This window comes from Salvelinus fontinalis, unplaced genomic scaffold (assembly GCF_029448725.1).
Source record: "Salvelinus fontinalis isolate EN_2023a unplaced genomic scaffold, ASM2944872v1 scaffold_0070, whole genome shotgun sequence".
Lineage (NCBI taxonomy): Eukaryota > Metazoa > Chordata > Actinopteri > Salmoniformes > Salmonidae > Salvelinus > Salvelinus fontinalis.
The window spans coordinates 389,037-411,037 of record NW_026600279.1 but is presented as its reverse complement, the minus strand read 5'-3'; the positions used below and the strand labels follow the sequence as shown (position 1 = coordinate 411,037).

The 22,001-nt window shown below is 45.3% G+C and overlaps 1 protein-coding gene across 3 annotated transcripts in view; it reads left to right on the top strand.

Moving 5' to 3' along the window:
* LOC129842839 (microtubule-associated serine/threonine-protein kinase 1-like) overlaps window positions 1-22,001 on the top strand; it is an 88,782-nt gene that overhangs the window by 40,232 nt on the left and 26,549 nt on the right. For all 3 annotated transcript variants that reach the window (XM_055911513.1, XM_055911512.1, XM_055911514.1), the window contains 8 exons: window positions 7,177-7,265; window positions 7,671-7,746; window positions 8,672-8,744; window positions 13,787-13,947; window positions 15,426-15,501; window positions 16,588-16,797; window positions 17,061-17,162; window positions 20,689-20,821. In XM_055911513.1, the coding sequence (XP_055767488.1) occupies window positions 7,177-7,265; window positions 7,671-7,746; window positions 8,672-8,744; window positions 13,787-13,947; window positions 15,426-15,501; window positions 16,588-16,797; window positions 17,061-17,162; window positions 20,689-20,821 (920 nt within the window). The remainder of the gene's footprint in view (window positions 1-7,176; window positions 7,266-7,670; window positions 7,747-8,671; window positions 8,745-13,786; window positions 13,948-15,425; window positions 15,502-16,587; window positions 16,798-17,060; window positions 17,163-20,688; window positions 20,822-22,001) is intronic.

Sequence of the window (22,001 nt, the reverse complement as noted above, 5' to 3'; positions counted from 1 at the left end):
AGTCGCTGCCATCAACGCTACATCCAGAGCATGTGAAGTAGTACCGGTAGGTTCTGGACTGACAGTTGCAGCACTCACTGAATCTCTCCGCAGCAGGTGACCAGTCGAGAATCCTGGTGTCCTGGGGCAGGACTCTGTTCAGCATCTTCACATAAGGGAGCTCCGCCGCGTCCACTTTGTTCTTGACTTCATCGTCGACATGGAGCGCAAGTCTATGGATATGACCTGGGAAAAGTCACTGACTCCTTTGTCGGTTCAGTCACAACAGTGATAGTTAGAACTCGATCCTGGATCCTGGATCAGTTGAGTCTTCAGAAGAGCCGGGCTTCCACAGTGTTGTCTGTGTTCTCCTGGACAGCAAGCGCAGTGCAACATGGCGCCGAGGATGGGTCGAGATATCAAACAGTCGGTCCCTCTTTTTCCTGCCACCAGCATCAGGCTTCTGTTAACCTTCCAAAGATACTCGTTGAAGAGGTAGGTTTTCAGATGGTTTTCTGAAGATGGGCAGGGATTCTGCTGTCCTAGCTTCAAGGAGAAGCTGGTTCCACCATTGCCAGGACAGAGAAGAGCTTTGAAAGGGCTGAGCGGGAGCTGCACTCTCGTAGGGTTGGGAGAGCCAAGAGACCAGAGGTGGCAGAACGGAGTACTCGGGTTGGGGTGTATGGTTTGAGCACAGCCTGAAGGTAGGGAGGGGCAGTTCCTCTTGCAGCTACGTAGGAAAGTACCATGGTCTTGTAGTGGATGTGATCTTCGACTGGAAGCCAGTGTGGAGTGTGCGGAGGAGCGGGGTGACATGGGAGAACTTTTGATTTAGTCATACACACACACACTGCCATTTGGCCTTTTTTCTCATCAGTTGTTATCACAGCTTTCTCCTCTGTTACTCTGACTGATCACCAGAACCCACAGACAGACAGAGACGGCATGGGCCATTGATTCTCTATAAATCACACAACCACGCACTGACTGGCAACTCTACTGTCAAATACTGTCGGAGTGACTGACTGCCTGTCACCGGAAGAGTTTGTAGCCTGGTGATGTGATGCAGTAGATTATCATGGATTATGAACTGCTGCCCACACAGCAGATGTACTGCTTCATCATCATGTTTTACCAAATGTGATTTTTATTACAGTGTGACCTCATGAGGTAAAGAGTCAGAAGACACAGCAAGGTCTTTGATGTCTAGAAATCACAGATCACACAAGACAGGCAACACTACTGTCAACTACTGACTGACTCATTGTTAACACTACTGTCAGCTACTGGTTGACTGACTGACTGTCTGACTGATAACACTACTGTCAACTACTGACTGACTGATAACAATACTGTCAACTACTGACTGACTGACTGACTGACTGACTGACTGATTGTGTCACGCCCTGGCCTTAGTTATCTTTGTTTTCTTCTTTATTTTAGTTAGGTCAGGGTGTGACATGGGGGATGTTTGTGTGTTTTTGTCTCGTCTAGGGTGTGTTTGTAGAGTTCATGGGGTTGTGTTCATTGTAGGTGTTTATATAAGTCTATGGTTGCCTAGATTGGTTCTCAATTAGAGACAGCTGTCTATCGTTGTCTCTGATTGGGAGCCATATTTAGGCAGCCATAGTCATTAGGTAGGTTGTGGGTAATTGTCTATGTCTTTACGTTAGTTGCTTGTGTCTGCACTTTCGTTTTATAGCTTCACGGTCGTTTGTTGTTTTTTGTATAGTTTGTCAGTGTTCGTTTCGTGTTCGTCTTCAAATAAAAAGAAGATGTACTGTTATCTCGCTGCGCCTTGGTCCTCCTCTCTTCATTGTTACGACGATCGTGACAGATTGATTGCCACCGACTGACTGACTGAACTGGCTGACTGACTGCCTGCCTGCTACTGGCTGAGCCTGATGTCTGGATTAAATGGATTATGATACAGTAGATTAAAACGCTTTATATGACAGATTATGATGTTTTATGAAACTGCCCGCACACCAGATTATTTGATGTTTCATCTGCATGTTTTAGTATAATGTGATTTCATAGAAGTTCAAGGGTCATGTGTCATAAAGTCAGAGTGCAAAGTATAAAGTAAATTCTAGACTTGGTGTTCCCTTAGATTGTAAACTGTAATGGTCAAAACATATAGATTCAATGGTTGTAAAGATGGGGAGAGGTCTGTCCGTAATAAAGAGATTCTCTGCTTTTTTGACACCACACTGCAAGTCCTGCAGGCTCTAGTTTTATCTTATCTTGATTGTTGTCCAGTCATGTGGTCGAGTGCTGCAAAGAAAGACCTAGTTAAACTGCAGCTGGCCCAGAACAGAGCGGCACGTCTTGCTCTTCATTGTAATCAGGGGGCTAATAGAGATACGATGCATGCCAGTCTCTCTTGGCTAAGAGTTGAGGAGAGACTGACTACATCACTTCTTATTTTCATAAGAAACATTCATGTTTTGAAAATTCCAAATAGTTTGCATAGTCAATTTACACACAGCTCTGACAGACACGTACCCCACCAGACATGCCACCAGACGTCTTTTCGCAGTCCCCAAATTCAAGAAACAAATTCAAGAAACTGTACAACATTATATAGAGCCATTATTGCATAGAACTCATATTGCTTAAATGAACAGCAAACCTGGTTTTAAAAAAAACAGATAAAGCAACACCTCACAGCACAACTCCCCCATTTGACCTAGATACTGTGTGTATGCATTGATATGTAGACGATGTGTGCTGTTTTTAAATGTATGTAGTTCTGTCCTTGACCTGTTCTGGTCTATTAATGTTCTGTATTATGTCACGTTCTGTGTGGACCCCAGGAAGAGTAGCTGCTATTTTCGTTACACCTAATGGGGATCCTAATAAAGAAAGGAATGATAATGACCTGTTATTGTAACTACAGTATTGTTACAGTAAGGAAGGGGTTGGACGTTGTTTGTGTATCAATGGGACTTGTAGAATTGAGAAACCAGCTCGAGATGTTTTCGCCGCTCACATGAGTAGTATATTGTGTGACTCTTTAGTGTTGTTATAGTAACCGTGTACACCCAGCCTCCCCCCTCTTACTGCTTCGTGGTCAGGTCATTACACAACGAAGCAAGGAAGAATGTATTCCTCATTTATTTACCTGGTTAAATAAATGAATGATTCAATTCAATTCTGAAAGATGTAGCTAACGCTGTCTAGAAATGTGTCTAGTCTGGAGACTGGTCATTAAGGATAAACCAAACTGAACGCAATCATGCTGAAAATGTTTGTCCACCTCAATCAACAAGGTGAACAGAAATGCCATATGATATGCTATCAAAACCTTTATGTTGTGTGATATAGTAAGGACACTGCTCCTGATTTATGGTGGTCTTGGGATAAAGCCAGCAGCATACACACACACACACACACACACACACACACACACACACACACACACACACACACACACACACACACACACACACACACACACTATCTAAACCAGATGGAGAGCGGCTGAGCCCACACTACATGACAATAACCGTGACTGAGAGATTTACCCTGTCACTCAGCAACACCAGAGAGGAGAAAGAAACACACACACACTTGTCTTCTTTTCCTTTCCATTTCTCTCTTTCACCCCTCCCTCTCTATATTCACCCCTCCCTCTCTATATTCACCCCTCCCTCTCTATATTCACCCCCCTCTTTCCCATGTTTCCTTCAATTTTTCATTTGTCAGCTCTATCGCAGATCTTTTTCCATCAGACTAAAGTCATGAGAAACGTTATGAAAGACACAGCATGTCATCCACTGAACATAGTTCCAGTTAGGTCTGTGGATGACTCATTCTCAGGCTAAACGTCTAATGTAGTGGAACTGAACTCTGAAGAAATAAAACAAGGTATCTCTCTTTCTCCTTCACTCATTATTCTCAACCCTGGTAGTCTCTCTTTCTCCTTCACTCATTATTCTCAACCCTGGTAGTCTCTCTGTCTCCTTCACTCATTATTCTCAACCCTGGTAGTCTCTCTTTCTCCTTCACTCATTATTCTCAACCCTGGTAGTCTCTCTTTCTCCTTCACTCATTATTCTCAACCCTGGTAGTCTCTCTTTCTCCTTCACTCATTATTCTCAACCCTGGTAGTCTCTCTTTCTCCTTCACTCATTATTCTCAACCCTGGTAGTCTCTCTTTCTCCTTCACTCATTATTCTCAACCTTGGTAGTCTCTCTGTCTCCTTCACTCATTATTCTCAACCCTGGTAGTCTCTCTTTCTCCTTCACTCATTATTCTCAACCCTGGTAGTCTCTCTGTCTCCTCCACTCATTATTCTCAACCCTGGTAGTCTCTGTCTCCTTCACTCATTATTCTCAACCCTGGTAGTCTCTCTTTCTCCTTCACTCATTATTATTAACCCTGGTAGTCTCTCTTTCTCCTTCACTCATTATTCTCAACCCTGGTAGTCTCTGTCTCCTCCACTCATTATTCTCAACCCTGGTAGTCTCTCTGTCTCCTTCACTCATTATTCTCAACCCTGGTAGTCTCTCTTTCTCCTTCACTCAATATTCTCAACCCTGGTAGTCTCTCTGAGTCTCTCTGTCTCCTTCACTCATTATTCTCAACCCTGGTAGTCTCTCTTTCTCCTTCACTCATTATTCTCAACCCTGGTAGTCTCTCTGTCTCCTTCACTCATTATGCTCAACCCTGGTAGTCTCTCTGTCTCCTCCACGCATTATTCTCAACCCTGGTAGTCTCTCTTTCTCCTTCACTCATTATTCTCAACCCTGGTAGTCTCTCTGTCTCCTTCACTCATTATTCTCAACCCTGGTAGTCTCTCTTTCTCCTCCACTCATTATTCTCAACCCTGGTAGTCTCTCTGTCTCCTCCACTCATTATTCTCAACCCTGGTAGTCTCTGTCTCCTCCACTCATTATTCTCAACCCTGGTAGTCTCTCTGTCTCCTTCACTCATTATTCTCAACCCTGGTAGTCTCTTTCTCCTTCACTCATTATTCTCAACCCTGGTCGTTTCTCTTTCTCCTTCACTCATTATTCTCAACCCTGGTAGTCTCTCTTTCTCCTTCACTCATTATTCTCAACCCTGGTGGTCTCTCTGTCTCCTTTCTCTCTCACTTGTTCTCACACACTCAATTTCTTTGTCACACATACTCCCCCTCTCTCCCCCCCTCCTCTCCTCCCCATCCCACCCCTTCTCTCTATATGTGGGTTAGAGAGTTCATTTAATCAAGCCACAGGAGAGGACAGTGACGTTCAGCGTTACTTAGAATCCCACTTAGAAGGACCAGTTTGAGCCCATAAAGTCCCAGACAGTCCTCTCCACTGGGCTCTCCTTCATAAAGGAACTAGATTCATCATTAACATGATGACACATTTAAAGGTCATGCTTACATTGGCCAATTTAAGTACTGTGTATTCTACACTGTATTATTTATTGTGTGATAAATTGTGAAGGTTAATATACTATTAACCTACTATTACTACCTACTATTAATATACTATTAACCAACCAAATTTAAATAAACATGTAAGATTAAAAAAATATCAAATAGAAAGATAACGGAGAGTAAGGACTGGGATGACTCTCTCTCTCAGTATTTTTTGTCTGGTTCTCCTCCAGTCCTCAGAGAGTTGTAGTGTAATGGTGTTAAGCCACTTCCAAAACCAAGCCTAATGCATTTCCATTAAATATTTCACCACCCCTTCTCTCCAAATGTGTGTGTGAGTTCCTTGACAAGCCTCTCCTGGTGCCTGAGCGACACAGAGAGAGATCACTAGGTGGTTTTTGACTGTTTCCTTGTGTTAGCTGTTCTGACGAGGAACAAACACATGAGGATTAGAAAAATAAGAAGGGATGTGGTGGTGGATGGATGGAGGGAGGAAGGGGGAGGGAGTGCTTTATTTGAAACACATCAATGCATTATGGAAATTGTCCTGCTGTTTCAGACATGTATGTATACCGCTCGCGCACGTGCGTGCGTGCGTGTCGTGTACTTACCTGCTCATGCGTGTGTGTGTAATTTACATCCCAGCTGTATAGAGCAGCATGCTATGTGATGCAATGTGGAACGAGCCTAGCCCAGGTCTTTGTCATGCTGTGTTAGCGCTGTGCAGCTCCCTACCGATTCTCATCTGGCTGACAGCTACCCTTCAAAACCAGCACACTGGAGAGATCTGGCAGAGCAACCAAAACAGACTTGACACGCACACACACACACACAGAGGAGAAAAGTGACATCATTTTTACTGAGGGTCATTTTTTGAGGCTACAGTATGCCATATTCCTGTTACTATTGTGCTATGCTGACAGTGTTGTAAGTCGTTATTCGGGAGTCATTATTAGTGGTGAATACAGTGTAGTGAGTCATCATTGGTCGACCATAGATTAAGGAAGGAGGAGAAGGAGGGCGAGGAGAAGGAGGAGAAAGGGAACAGTCTACTGTGGGTGATTTTTTAAGGCTATACCATATTTCTCTCCTATGCTGATAGTGGTGTATAACATGGAGAATATATATTAGTGAGGGATTTCAGCCAACTACAACATAACACCGTTACGTACGGTTCCCTGACTACAGGAAGTATGGTTGTCATGGTAGAATCACACCTTTTAAAGCCCTCCTCCCGCATAACACCATCTGTGTCACACTCAGTGTGTGTGTGTCCATGTTTTTTTCTCTTGCATCAGGAGGGTTAATCCTCATTTATATGATAATCTCAACACATCATTACCTGCCCCTCTCCATCTCTCCCTCGCTCCCATCATTATCTCGCATGAGAGGTGTCTCGTCGAAGTTGACAGTGGAGGAAATTGGAAGTCTTTGTTGCCGTGGCTCGTGGTGTGTGTTTGTGTGTGTATTTGTGTGTATTTGTGTGTGTGATCCACAAGGCTTTGTTGCTTTGGCTTTCTCCCCACGTGGTGGGCTGACTTCAATACACCATCTTCTCTGGCCCAATTTGTATGAGCATGCATACCAACATTTACACACAGAAGCACACACACACTTACAAACACACATGTGTTCAAGCTCAGAAGCACACAGCCACACAAACACGCACTCACACACACATGAAAGTACACACGATCACACCCGACTTTCTCATAGATATTACGTTAAGAGTGGTAGATGCTGTTAGATGGTAACGTTATCACCTTTTTGACTGTGTTTCAGATAATGATGGCCTGTGTGTTTGTGGCTGTGTGTGTTTTAGTTGCCGGACCAGTAACCGGAAGAGCCTCATTCTAACCAGTACATCACCCACTCTCCCTCGACCACACTCACCTCTCCCTGGACACATAGGTAAGGCAATTGGTTATAATTAAGCATTAAGAGGTGCCTTATTGCTATTATAAACTGGTTACCAACATCATTAGAGCAGTAAAAATAAATGTTTTGTCATACCCATGGTATATGGCCTGATATACCACGGCTATCAGCTAATCAGCATTCAGGGCTCAAACCACCCAGTTTATAATAACAGTTAATACTGTTTTTACAGTGATGTATAATGGGCCAGTGTGGTTCTTTGTAGCTCATTTGGTAGAGCATGGTGCTTGTAACGCCAGGGTAGTGGGTACAATTCCCAGAACTGCCCATACTTAAAATGTATGCATGCATGACTGTAAGTTGCTCTGGATAAAAATGTCTGCAAAATATATAAAATATTATAATGGCAATTCATGTTTGTTCCCTGTCTCTCCACAGGAAGTAGTCCATTGGACAGCCCAAGGAACTTCTCCCCCAGTGGCCCTGCCCACTTCTCATTTGCCTCCTCTAGAAGGTAAATAGCGTTTGGAATACTCAATACATCTGCTGTTTACATATAAAGAGATTATATCAAGTTATATAAAGGGATTAAAAACCAGGTAACGCTCTTGGCAGGTCCCTTTTTATGATCCTATAATCTAATGTAGCAGCAATATCTCTACATCAGATAATCCTACAACAACCAAAAAGCCTTTGGCTACACTGCATAAACAAACACATTGTCATACCAATACCGCCATAGTAGCAATCAACTGGCCATTCTTTTTTGAATTAATATTTGTAGTGTTGTGGGCAGGCGGGATAGTAGAGAGGAAAGACAGAGATGCTGAAATAGCAGTAGGCTGGATGTGAACCCCTGCTGCAGCTGTATAAGTGCCCTAGAGGCAGTGGCTTAGACCGCTAGACCACCCTAGGCCTCGACTGACCACTTATTTAAGCAGTGACAATATTCCAGTGGCACACACACAGTGAAAAGGAATTCAGTAAGGTTATTTACACCCTTATGCTGGACAGAGACACTTTCCCATTTTTGCACTCCCCTGTCACACAGCATGACAAAGTGTTTGTGTGTGTGTGTTTATGTGCGCGCACAGACAGATGGGCCTCTGAGTGCCAGGATGTAGCCAAAACCAACATCCATCATGCCTCCAGCAGTGTCAGACAGATAGAAGGAGCCACAGAGAGAGGGAGAGAGATATGTGTAGCAGGACCCCAGGGAAGCAGAGGAAAGGAAGGGATTATTGGCGCAAAAGGCAATCCAGGAGGTGTGAAAGAAATGTGAAACATTAAGCTTTCTGACTTTTTGGACAGAAGGAAATACGTATCTATTGTATAAATCCCTTTCTGCTCTGGAACTTAGTATGACACAATTCTTCCTGCTCTCTTCCTAACCCCTCTCTCTCTCCCACCCTACCCCTCTCTCCCTCTCTCTTTTGCAGGGCGGACGGTCGAAGGTGGTCCCTGGCCTCTCTCCCCTCCTCTGGATATGGCACTAACACACCCAGCTCAACGGTAACTACAACTGACCCATTTTTACACAGATGGTAAAATGTGTAAGAACGTGTAAGAACAAAAATCTCTAATGACAGTGGTCCTTGTTATCATTTATTGTCCTAAATATTTATGTTGTTTTATCTGTGTCTGAAACGGACAAAAGGAAACTCAAATAAAAAGACTAAAATCATTGTAATAACTCCTCCATTTGAACACCACACTCTAGAGGTCCTTTCATATTACCAACATGACATGATCTAGCAGCATGGAGCGCAGAGTTACTGGTCCTTTCCTCAAGGCACTTCCATTGCTTCATGCCTTGGTCCCTGATTTGACTAGACTTGACAGTTGAAAGCAGGACAGAGGAAAAACTATCCAGTCTTTTTCTTCATAATAACCACCATATAACTGTTAAAGGGGCAATCTGCAGTTCAAACCATAATCAGTGGAAGTAGTAATTGCAGATTGCTCCTTTAAGTCATGAGACATCTGATAGGGCGAAACGTATTTTTTATTCTAGCTCTCATTCATGCAAATTACATTAGTGAAACTTGACATTCCATGCATGAATATGTATTTATACGCTAGAATGTATTTCCATATATTAAATGTTGCCCTGCTTGGTATGCAAGATGCCATTAGGAAACTCATGTTCTGTGGAGTTGATTTTCTACTTGTTTTGTTCTGCTTTTAAAACGATTACACGGCACACTAGCAGCCTTCTGGTGTGCAGGTACACACACACACACACACACACACACACACACACACACACACACACACACACACACACACACACACACACACACACACACACACACACACACTGGCAGACACACATCAACAGACACACATCGACAGACACACATCGAAAGAGACACACACTGACAGACACACACACTGACAGACACACACTGACAGACACACACACTGACAGACACACACACTGACAGACACACACACACTGACAGACACACACTGACAGACACACACACTGACAGACACACACACTGACAGACACACACACTGACAGACACACACACTGACAGACACACACACTGCCCCCCCACCCCTCCCACACACTGACAGACACACACACTGACAGACACACACACTGCCCCCCCACCCCTCCCACACACTGACAGACACACACACTGACAGACACACCCACTGACAGAAACACAAACTGATAGACACATACTGACAGACACACACTGACAGACACACACACTGACAGACACAGTGACAGACACACACACTGCCCCCCACCCCTCCCACACACTGACAGACACACACACTTACAGACACACACACTGACAGAGATACACACTGACAGACACACACTGACAGACACACACACTGACAGACACACACACTGACAGACACACACACTGCCCCCCACCCCTCCCACACACTGACAGACACACACACTGACAGACACACACACTGACAGACACACACTGACAGACACACACTGACAGACACACACACTGACAGACACACACACTGACAGACACACCCACTGACAGAAACACACACTGACAGACACATACTGACAGACACACACACTGACAGACACACACTGACACACACACTGACAGACACACACACTGACAGACACACCCACTGACAGACACACACACTGACAGACACACCCACTGACAGACACACACACTGACAGACACATACTGACAGACACACACTGACAGACAGACTGACAGACACACACACTGCCCCCCCCACCCCTCCCACACACGTACCAAAGCCATCCCCTCTATAATTTGTGCTGTAAATCTCAGCTGAATAGTTAAAAGGTACCTTCCCGCTGGTGAACATGGATCTATCCCATAATACTGCCCATGGAGAACAGAACTAAAAATAAACCAGCGGCTCAGATCAGATCGCTTGCTAAGATGTACATTCAGTACCTGATTTATCACTGTGGCTGATGACTTGGCTCAAAGAGAACGTGTGTGTGTGTGTGTGTGTGTGTGTGTGTGTGTGTGTGTGTGTGTGTGTGTGTGTGTGTGTGTGTGTGTGTGTGTGTGTGTGTGTGTGTGTGTGTGTGTGTGTGTGTGTGGGAGATAATAAAGTAGAAACAGAAAGTCAACCGGTCTTAAAAACATGTTATCTCATCCTCTATCCATTGCTATCATTCAGTTAGCTAAACTGAGTGATGGAGTGAGGGATGGGGGGATACAGACAGAGATCGAAAGAGTCAATGAAGAGTGAAATGTGTGTAAGAGAGAGAGCGAGAGAGAGGGGGAAAGAGAGACAAAAAAGACAGAGGAAAAGAATGAGAACACACCCACAAACACCCCCCCCCCACACACACACACACCCACAACCCCCACCCACACCCCCCACACACACACACACCCACAAACACCACCCCCCCCCCCCCCCACACACACACACCCACACAAACACACCCCCACACACCTACCTACCCACCCACCCACACATGCACCCAACCCCACACACACACACCCCACACACACTCACACAAACACACCCCACACACCTACCCACCCACACACATACACCCACCCACCCACACACAGACACACCACATACACCCACCCACACACATACATACACTACCATTAATTGCAGTTTTGCAGTGCTGTTGACAGGAGGTTCTCTCCTCCCCTGTCCCCCTCACCTGTCTTCTTCACCCCTCTCTCCCCTCTCCCCTCTCCTCTCTCCACCTCCCTCTTTCCCCCCCTCCCCTCTCTTCTCTTCCTCTCTCCCCTCTCCTCTCCTCTCTCCACCTTCCTCTCTTCTCTCCCCCGTCCTCTCTTACTCCTGTACAGACGTCAGTTTTCAGACCTCCCCAGGCTCTTACACGGACCATTACTTGCTTGATTAGCTACTGCAGGGTCCGCATACACAGAGGAGATGAAAGGAGGGGATGAGGGCAGAGGAGATGAAAGGAGGGGATGAGGACAGAAGAGATGAAAGGAGGGGATGAGGACAGAGGAGATGAAAGGAGGGGATGAGGACAGAGGAGATGAAAGGAGGGGATGAAAGGAGGGGATGAGGACATAGGAGATGAAAGGAGGGGATGAGGACAGAGGAGATGAAAGGTGGGGATGAGAACAGAGGAGATGAAAGGTGGGGATGAGGACAGAGGAGATGAAAGGAGGGGATGAGGACAGAGGAGATGAAAGGAGGGGATGAGGACAGAGGGGATGAAAGGAGGGGATGAGGGGAGAGGGGATGAGAACAGAGGAGATGAAAGGAGGGCAGAGGAGATGAAAGGAGGGGAGAGGTGATGAAAGGAGGGCAGGAAGACAGAGAAAGACACATTTAGACCCAACCAAATCATGAGAAAACAAAACGATATTTACGTGACACATTGGAAAGAATTTATTAAAAAAACAGAGCAAACTTGAATGCTATTTGGCCCTAAACAGAGAGGCCACAGTGCTAGAATACCTGACCACTGTGACTGACCCAAAATTAAGGAAAGCTTTGACTATGTACAGACTCAGTGAGCATAGCCTTGTTATTGAGAAAGGCCGCCGTAGGCAGACCTGGCTCTCAAGAGAAGACAGGCTATGTGCACACTGCCCACAAAATGAGGTGGAAACTGAGCTGCACTTCCTAACCTTCTGCCAAATGTATGACCATATTAGAGGCACATATTTCCCTCAGATTACACAGACCCACAAAGAATTCGAAAAACAAACCCAATTTTGATAAACTCCCATATCTACTGGGTGAAATACCACAGTGTGCCATCACAGCAGCAATATTTGTGACCTGTTGCTACAAGAAAAGGTCAACCATTGAAGATCAAGCACCATTGTAAATACAACCCATATTTATGTTTATTTATTTTCCCTTTGGTACTTTAACTATTTGCACATCGTTACAACACTGTATATAAACATAATATGACATTTGAAATGTATTTTGGAACTTTTGTGAGTGTAATTTTTACTGTACATTTTTTATTGTTTATTTCACTTGCTTTGGCAATGTTAACATGCGTTTCCCATGCCAATAAAGCCCCTTAAATTGACATTGAAATGAGAGAGAGGAAAAGGGAGAGGGAGAGGGGGGAGAGATGGAGAGAGAGGAAGTAAGACAGAGTTAATGGAGTAAAAGAGAGAGAACCACAACAGGGGAGGACATAAAATACTTTCCTTCTATCTTGCTATCTCTCCTTCCTTGTATCCCTCCATCCTCCTTCAATCCACCCTACTCCCCCTCTCATCTCCCTATGTGTTTAATTGATCATGTTGATGTGCATTTAGCAATTTGAAGTGGTTTGGATTGGAACCAGAAGTAGGCCAGGTTCTAATGGATTTCATGGCAGAAATCATTGTTTAACCTCCCAACACACACTCACTCTCACTCACTCACTCATTCACTCATTCACACACCCGCGAACACACACCACTATCTCCCCATCCCTATGGGAGACGTGCTCATTAAAGCCCTTGATTGATCCAGCCTGGTTTTTCCTGTAACTCTAGAACAGAAAAACCCATTTGTTTAAGAGTAGGGTCTGCTAGTGCTAAGACCCCTGGCTCCACTTTAGCTTGTTGTCCAGTTTTAGTTTTCAGTCTCTTAGAATTGGTCTATTTTCTCTCTCTCTTCATCACACTCTTTCTCCCTCCCACTCTCTTTTCATCACATTTTTTGTTTTGTGATATTGACATTTGTCCAGCAGCCTAGAAGCTCTGCACCTAACACATTAGTCGTACAATAAAGGCTTATTAACGCTTGAGGGCTCACTCTCTCTGCACCTCTCTTTCTCTCCATCTCTCTACCCCTCTCACTTCCCCACTTCCCCACTTTCTCTCTCTCTCTCTCTCTCTCTCTCTCTCTCTCTCTCTCTCTCTCTCTCTCTTTCTCTTTCTCTCTCTGTCTCTCTCTTTGCCTCTTTCTTTTATGAAACACATCATGAGGTATGATTGTTTATTGCTGTTGTTACTGTACATTGACATTTCTAATTACTCTCTCCCTTCCTCCTCCTCCCGCTCCCTCTCTCACCCTCCCACCCCCTCTCTCTTGCTCTCTCCTCATGTCTTTCCTCTCTCCCCCAGTCCTCCTCCTCGTCACAGGAGCGGCTGCACCAGCTGCCCTTCCAGCCCACCATGGATGAGCTGCACTTCCTGTCCAAGCACTTCGGCAGCACCGAGAGCATCACCGACGACGACGGGGGCCGCCGCTCGCCACACGTGCGCCCCCGCTCCCGCAGCCTCAGGTTAGAGGGGTCAAGGGTCAGGGAAAGGGGTGGGGATACTAGTTTCGCCCTGTGTATCTCCTCGAAGCTTTATACCCAAAGATATGAACACAAACCCAATCTCCTAACAAACTCCTCGGATTTACAGTCTCTCTCTCTCTGTCTCTCTCTCTGTCTCTCTCTCTCTCTCTCTGTATGTCTCTCTCTCTCTGTATGTCTCTCTCTCTCTCTCTCTGTCTGTCTGTCTGTCTGTCTGTCTCTCTGTCTGTCTGTCTGTCTGTCTGTCTGTCTCTCTCTCGTCTGTCTGTCTGTCTGTCGCTCTCTCTCTCTCTCTCTCTCTCTCTCGGTCTCTCTCGCTGTCTCTCTCTCTCTCTCTCTGTCTCTCTCTCTCTCTCTCCCTCTCTCTCTCTCTCTCTCTCTCTCTCTCTCTCTCTCTCTCTCTCTCTCTCTCTCTCTCTCTCTCTCTCTCTCTCTATGTCTCTCTCTCCCCCTCTCTCCCCCTCTCTCTCTCTGTCTGTGTCTCGCTCACTCTCTCTTTCTCTCTCTCTTTCTCTCTCTCTCTTTCTCGCTCTCGTTCTCTCTCTCTCTTTCTCTCTCTCTGACTCTGTCTGTCTCTATCTCTCTCTCTCTGTATCTCTATCTCTTTCTTTCTCTCTGTCTCTCTCTCTCTTTGTGTCTCTCTATCTCTCTATTTCTTTCTCTCTCTTTCTTTCTCTCTCTCTCTGTCTCAGCATGCCCCTCTCTAGAGTGTGGTCTTTATTCAAGTCAGTATCCTCCAGGCGGTCTCCAGAGTGCATGTGTTTCTCCATTAGCTTGTCGTCCTCTCTTCTGTCTCCCAAGTGATGAGTCCATGGAGACTTCTAGACCAGACTAAAATATCTGCTCCACACACAGCAGACCTGGGTTCAAAATAATGTACATTTTCTTTCAAGAACTTTATCTGCGATTGATTAAACTTGTCTGACGCAATGGAACCAATGTAGTAGTCCCAAAAGTGTAAGACCCATTCATCTGGCACTCCAGGAAGCTCCAAGTATTAAACATATCTTAAATACTATTTGAACCCAAGTCTTGCATGGTTGCATGTAGCTTGTTCCAATGGGGTCTGGCGGTCTCATCTCTTGATGCACTGTAGAATGACGTAGTAACTTCCTGTGTCTTTAACAATGCTCCTCCTTGATTGAGGAGTGGGGTCCTAATTAGTGCATCCATTAGAGGGAGACGGAGTGTTCAGAATTCCTGATTGGTTGATTATAGAGAGACTAAAAGTGATGCTATCTCCGATTGGCTGATTTACATAATGTATAGACGGGGGTCCACACGTACGCGGACACACACACACACACACACACACACACACACACATACACACACACACACACACACACTGGGTCCTGGCTGCTGCAAATTAAGCCTGCATTCAAGTGAAACATTTAAAAATTGATTGTCTATCACTCTTTCTTGTCAATCTGCCTCTCTGTCTCGTTCTTTCTCTTCAGCCCGGGGCGCTCACCGTCTTGCTATGACAACGAGATAGTAATGATGAACCATGTCTACAAGGAGCGCTTCCCCAAGGTCAGTACACACACACACACACACACACACACACACACACGTATGTAGGTACGCACGCACGCACACACACACACACACACACACACACACACACACGTATGCAGGTACGCACGCACGCACACACACACACACACACACACACACACACACACACACACACACACACACACACACACACACACACACACACACACACACACACGTATGCAGGTACGCACGCACACACACACACACACACACACACACACACACACACACACACACACACACACACACACACACACACACACACACAGTGGCCCTATCCCATAACATGAATGGGACTTGAAGCAGTGCTAACCGCAGTGTCACTGACTGCCTGCACAGTTTTATTTGCTTCTGCATAAAAACACAACAAGATGGTTGCAACCGTCGCATCCCCAAAATGGAGACTGACATGTCATGCAGTGACTGATCCAAAATGGCCCCAGAGAGCCATTTAGATAGAGCCCAGCGCAGTGCAGTTTCTCTCTCTAATACAGCATATCTCCCCATCTACTGTTGAAACCACTTCTGGCTTTGTGTTGACCGATATCAATGACTTACAGGCTGTATGATAGGCAGACAGCCGCTGTGGTAAAGCTGCAAACCAAACAGAAGCAGACAAACAGAGAAAAGGCATTACTCACATCACATACTATAGTTGTACAAACACTAAGGTACGGAGGGATTTATTTGGATTCAGCAGTTTGCTGATGGTGTCTGTTTGTTTGACTATATTGCTAGTCTCACACTAGAATACTGATCACATGGACTTCACATGGAGGTCAATGGGCGGATGAACAACGCTCGCGTGTTAAGTAACCTTAGCTGAGTCCTGAAGACTTGTGTTGGCTCCTAGGCTTTAGCTGAACACACCAACACAATCTTGTAGCTGGTAAAAGGCCTGGGTTCGAACCCTCTCGGTCCTGTATTGATAATATGTAGTCTATGCTGTATATCTGTCAACTGCCCAGATGAAGGGACGTTGATAGCTTCTCCCATGAAAGGCTCGGACCCCAGTCACTCACCTATAGTGTATTCCACCATGTTGTCCTCTCCTCCCAGGCTACAGCCCAGATGGAGGAGCGTCTGTCAGAGTTCATCCAGAACTTCTCCCCGGAGAGCGTGCTGCCGCTGGCTGACGGGGTCCTCAGCTTCATCCACCATCAGATAGCAGAGCTGTCCAGAGACTGCCTGACCAAATCACAGGACGGACTCATCACAACAGTGTATTTCTTTGAGCTGCAGGAGAATCTGGAGAAGATGCTCAACGACGTGAGTCATCATACATAGTTGCAAACACATGCGGATACACATACACAACACATATACATGCTCACACACACACACGCACCCCTAGTCCTCTTCTGGTCTTCCAAAAGTAACTGTCATTAAATTTTATTGGTGCAGAACCTATTAATTGCTAAGAATTTGTTTATCGCTGTCCCTGGTGCTGAAGTCCTCTCTCTCTCTCTCTCTCTCTCTCTCTCTCTCTCTCTCTCTCTCTCTCTCTCTCTCTCTCTCTCTCTCGCTCTCAGGCCTATGAGCGTTCTGAGAGCTCTGAGTTGACCTTCGTCACTGAGCTGGTCAAAAAGCTCTTCATCATCATATCTCGTCCCGCCCGGCTTCTGGAATGTCTGGTGAGCTCTATTACAGGTCTATTACAGGTCTCTTACAGGGACGTTGCATGTTCAGGCTGCGGTTCAGACACTCTGGAGACTCTATTCTAGAGCACCTGGTTCAAATGGGTTTCAGAGCAGTTCCCTCTCTAAATGGTTCAATGAGCTAGAAATATGTGGAATTGTTGCAATAGCTTGTGAGTGGGCAGTATATGCTGCACTATCGTCACTTAATTGACATGTTGAATTATTTTGTCATATAAAATGATTTCATATTGTGCTAATTCCCCTAATGTGGAAAGTGTGTTAACTACCTTGTACAAGCTTGAATTTCCAACACATGAATTGAGTAGAATTACACATCATTTTTACCTCAGATTGGTGATGTTAATATCAAGATTATACTAAATTGATTTTGCTTTAAAAAAAAAAGTTGCTGGCCACAAACAAATCCACGTATTTGACAGTCAAGCCAGCACTCAAATGAAACCCCTGTCACTTTGTAGGTCTGTGAGGTGATGATTCAACTGAAACCCCTGTCACCTTGTAGGTCTGTGAGGTGATGATTCAAATGAAACCCCTGTCACCTTATAGGTCTGTGAGGTGATGATTCGTTGAGATGTTCCAGTCAAAAAAGTGTTGTTTCCGTTTTGTATTGGCCATCTACTGTAAACATGACACAAAGAGATAAGTTGACAAATGGCTACTACAGGTTGTCATCTATCGACAGGTACATGTAGTTTACCCAAGTTAGTTGTGGTTTTATCTTTTAGAAGAGCGCAAACAGTACACGTCACCCCGGTTATTGTCCCAGTTCCATTGATCTTTATAGACAATAGTGATGTGATTCATTTGCGCTAGTTTTTGATTACAGTAGAACAAACCAATCAAAGTGTAGAGTGGCTGCTTGGGAAATGTTGGTGTGTGTGCAGTTTATAAGCTACTCATTTAGCTAAATAGAACTAATCTGAACACAAGTGTGACATATGTATGTGTAGGGAGTAATGTTTATTTTTGGCCTTCAAAATATCACAACTTATTTCAGCATATTGATTATGAATTTGGACATTTAAAAACAAATTCATAATCAACAACAGGTAGCAGGAACAGGAACATTTTCAACTTATGTTTTAGGAATATAAATGATACTTTCCGCATCATTTTTCAACAGGATTCTACTTAATCACGTAAAAACTAATGAATGAACCCCAAAACGTGCTTTGGTTTATTGATTTTGATAATATAGCTGAAATTGTGAAAAATATGTTTGTTTTGCATACTATTCCAAATGGCACCCTATTCCCTTTATAGTGCACTGCTTTAGACCAGAACTCTATGGTCCCAAATGGCACCCTATTCTCTTCATAGTCCACTACTTTAGACCAGAGCTCTATGGTCCCAAATGACACCCTATTCCCTTTATAGTGCACTACTTTAGACCAGAGCTCTATGGTCCCAAATGGCACCCTATTCCCTTTATAGTGCACTACTTTAGACCAGAGCTCTATGGTACCAAATGGCACCCTATTCCCTATATAGTGCACTACTTTTGGACCAGACCCCCATAGGGTTCTGATCAAAGGTAGTGCACCATGTAGGGAATAGGATGCAATTTGGGACACACACATTCCATACTGTTCATCCCCTTTAATCTGTCTCCCTCTCTCATTTTTCACTGAAACTAAATCAACAATACTAGAGGCTAACTTGATGACAGATTGTGCGGTGTATTTAACCAAAACACATCCCTTGTTTCATAGATATAGGTCAAAGATGTCTTTATATGAGTCATTACATATACAGCATTATGTTAAATGCCTAAGGATAATTTCCTAACTGGAAAACGTCCGCCCACGTACACTGCTGCCATGGACCAACACCACATTCAATGACAGTTGAAATGAACTCCTCCAACTGTCCAGTTGACATTCAAAGCTATATGTACATAAGTCACTGGAGTGTCCCTGGATTTACACACTCTGATTGATGGCTTCCCCTGCCTGTCAAAGGCTTGGTCCCATCTCCATCTGCTGTTGCATCTCATCTTCCCGTTGCCAGAGCGACCGGCGGAAGAGGTCGATAGGGTCAGGCTGGATGCTTCTCCTTGTGTCAGTTATATGAGAGAGAGAGTGAGAGGGAAGAGGCAGACGAGGATGGAGGGAGAGAGAAAGTGAAATGCAGGAGGGAGAGAGAGAGCGAGAGAAGGAAAGATGTAGGGAAGGATGGAGGGAGAGAGAAAGTGAAATGAAGAGGAGAGAGATGGAGAGAGAGAGCGAGGAGAATGAAAGAGGTAGGGAAAGGTGGAGGGAGAGAGGAGAGAAAGTGAAATGGAGGGGACAGAGAGAGAGAGGGGGGGGGTTTCAGTTCATTTGGCATTCTAGTCACAGTCTCCTCTGATTTGGTGAAATGTCAGAGCCATGGTGGAAGAACATTATCCCACGTAGAGGTACATAGAGCAGAGCAGAACTCTGTGCAGAGAGCTTCACTCCCACAGAATCAAGTACAAGACTTATATTAGTCTTATATTGTGTCTCTAATCTATGATCACTCCACTCATCATAGTTGGCAATTCAGGGAACTTTGTAAATTTACTCAAAGAAATATAATCTATTCTAGTCCTTCAATTTCTATGGGTTCACTCCTCTCATCTGTATCTTAGTTGGCAAGGCCAGGGAACACTGAAACCAGGAAATGACCTTCCCCTCCCAGCCCCAGGTGCTCTGGTTTCTAATAACAGTGTGATATCCCTCCACAAGGGGTGAATGAAAGAGATGCCCAGAGGACAGAATAAAAGGCAATGTTAATCACCTGCAGCACTTATTGGAGCAGCAATTCAAAGTTATGACCATGTTAGTACCCAGCAGTTTATTAGCTCCTTATTTCAGCCTATAGGATTCCCCAGTTAAACTCAAAACAGCACACACAATACCATACACAATGGCAGTCGATGTGGCAGATTTTGTCTGTTACACTCTATATTGTTCCCCCTCTTCTCAATACCACAGACAGTACTGTCAATATTGTCCCCCCTCCTCAATACCACAGACTGTACTGTCAATATTGTCCCCCCCCCCCCCCTCCTCTCAATACCACAGACAGTACTGTCAATATTGTCCCCCCTCCTCTCAATACCACAGACAGTACTGTCAATATTGTCCTCCCTCTTCTCAATACCGGCGGCAGGGTAGCCTAGTGGTTCGAGCGTTGGACTAGTAACCGAAAGGTTGCTGGATCGAATCCCCGAGCTGAGAAGGTAAAAATCTGTCGTTCTGCCCCTGAACAAGACAGTTAACCCACTGTTCCTAGGCCGTCATTGAAAATAAGAATTTGTTCTTAACTGACTCGCCTAGTTAAATAAAGGTTAAAAAAATATATTGTCCCCCCTCCCCTTCATGTACAGGAATTCAATCCAGAAAAGTCAATACTACATCAAGTTTATGTGGCAGACTGGCAGCTGTGGTGTAACTGTATATGGTTCCGTGTCCCCCCACCCCCCTAAATAACACCGATAGTACTGTCAATATTGTCCCCCTCCCCCTCTCTTTAGGAGTTCAACCCAGAGGAGTTCTATCACCTGCTGGAGGCAGCGGAGGACCACGCCAAGGAGGGACACCTGATGAAGACGGACATCCCTCGTTACATCATCAGCCAGCTGGGTCTGACCCGGGACCCTCTGGAGGGTAAGACACACACACATTTAATGAAGATGGACACTACTTGTTACGACAGGACACTCTAGAGCCCTCAACCCTGGATCCGCTTGGTTTTATTCCCTTCTCCTCCAATCAGGGACCGATTTAGACCTGGGACACCAGGTGGGTGGAATTAATTATCAGGGAGAACGGAAAACCAGCAGGCTCCGGACCTCGTTGGGTAAGAGTTTAATACCCCTAGACTAGAGGGTGAGTAAGGGAGGGGGAGGGAAGTAGGAGGACGAGAGGGAAGAGAGGAACGGAAAGAGAAATTGAGGGTTGGGACAGACCAGGGACCCTCTGGAGGGGGAGAGAGAAGGAGGAGAGGGAGGAGAGAGAGAGGAAGAGAGGGAAGAAATGAATGGAAAGAGACAGATTGAAGGCTGGGACAGACCAGGGACCCTCTGGAGGGGGAGAGAGAAGGATGAGAGGAAGGAGGAGAGAGAAGAGAGGAACATAAATAGACAGATTCAGATGGCTGGGACAGACCAAGCACCCTCTGGAGGGGGAGAGAGAAGGAGGAGAGGGAGGAGGAGAGAGAAGAGAGGAACAGAAATAGACAGATTCAGATGGCTGGGACAGACCAAGCAGCCTCTGGAGGGTGAGAGGATGTAGGAGAGAGGAGTAGAGGGGAGACATTTAATGAAGAAGAGAGTAAGGAAGAGATGGATGAGAGGAACAGAAAGAGACATGCAGACAGCTGGGACTGACCTGCGACCGTGTGGAGGTTGGGATAGGGGGAGGGAGAGACAGTAGACGGAAACAGAAAGAGACATGCAGACAGCTGGGACTGACCTGCGACCGTGTGGAGGTTGGGATAGGGGGAGGGAGAGACAGTAGACGGAAACAGAAAGAGACAGATTTAGGGCATCGTGTACCTGTAGAAGCCAAACAAGAGAAAATGAAAGATTGATGGCTGAGATTTCCCTACCCACATTTTGACAGCCACACTCCCCTCGGGTGTTTATTGCAGGTAATTAACTATAAACCTAGCAAAAATAACCTTACAAAAAACAATACATTTTGGCATGAGAAAAATAACAGCATCTTGGCATTGTAGCATGTGGGCATTGATCCACCTGTCAACTAGCCTGGTCCCAGCTCTTGTCATTGTCACACTGAACCTTGGCAAGACAGCACAAACAGACCTGGGACCAGGCTACCTGTA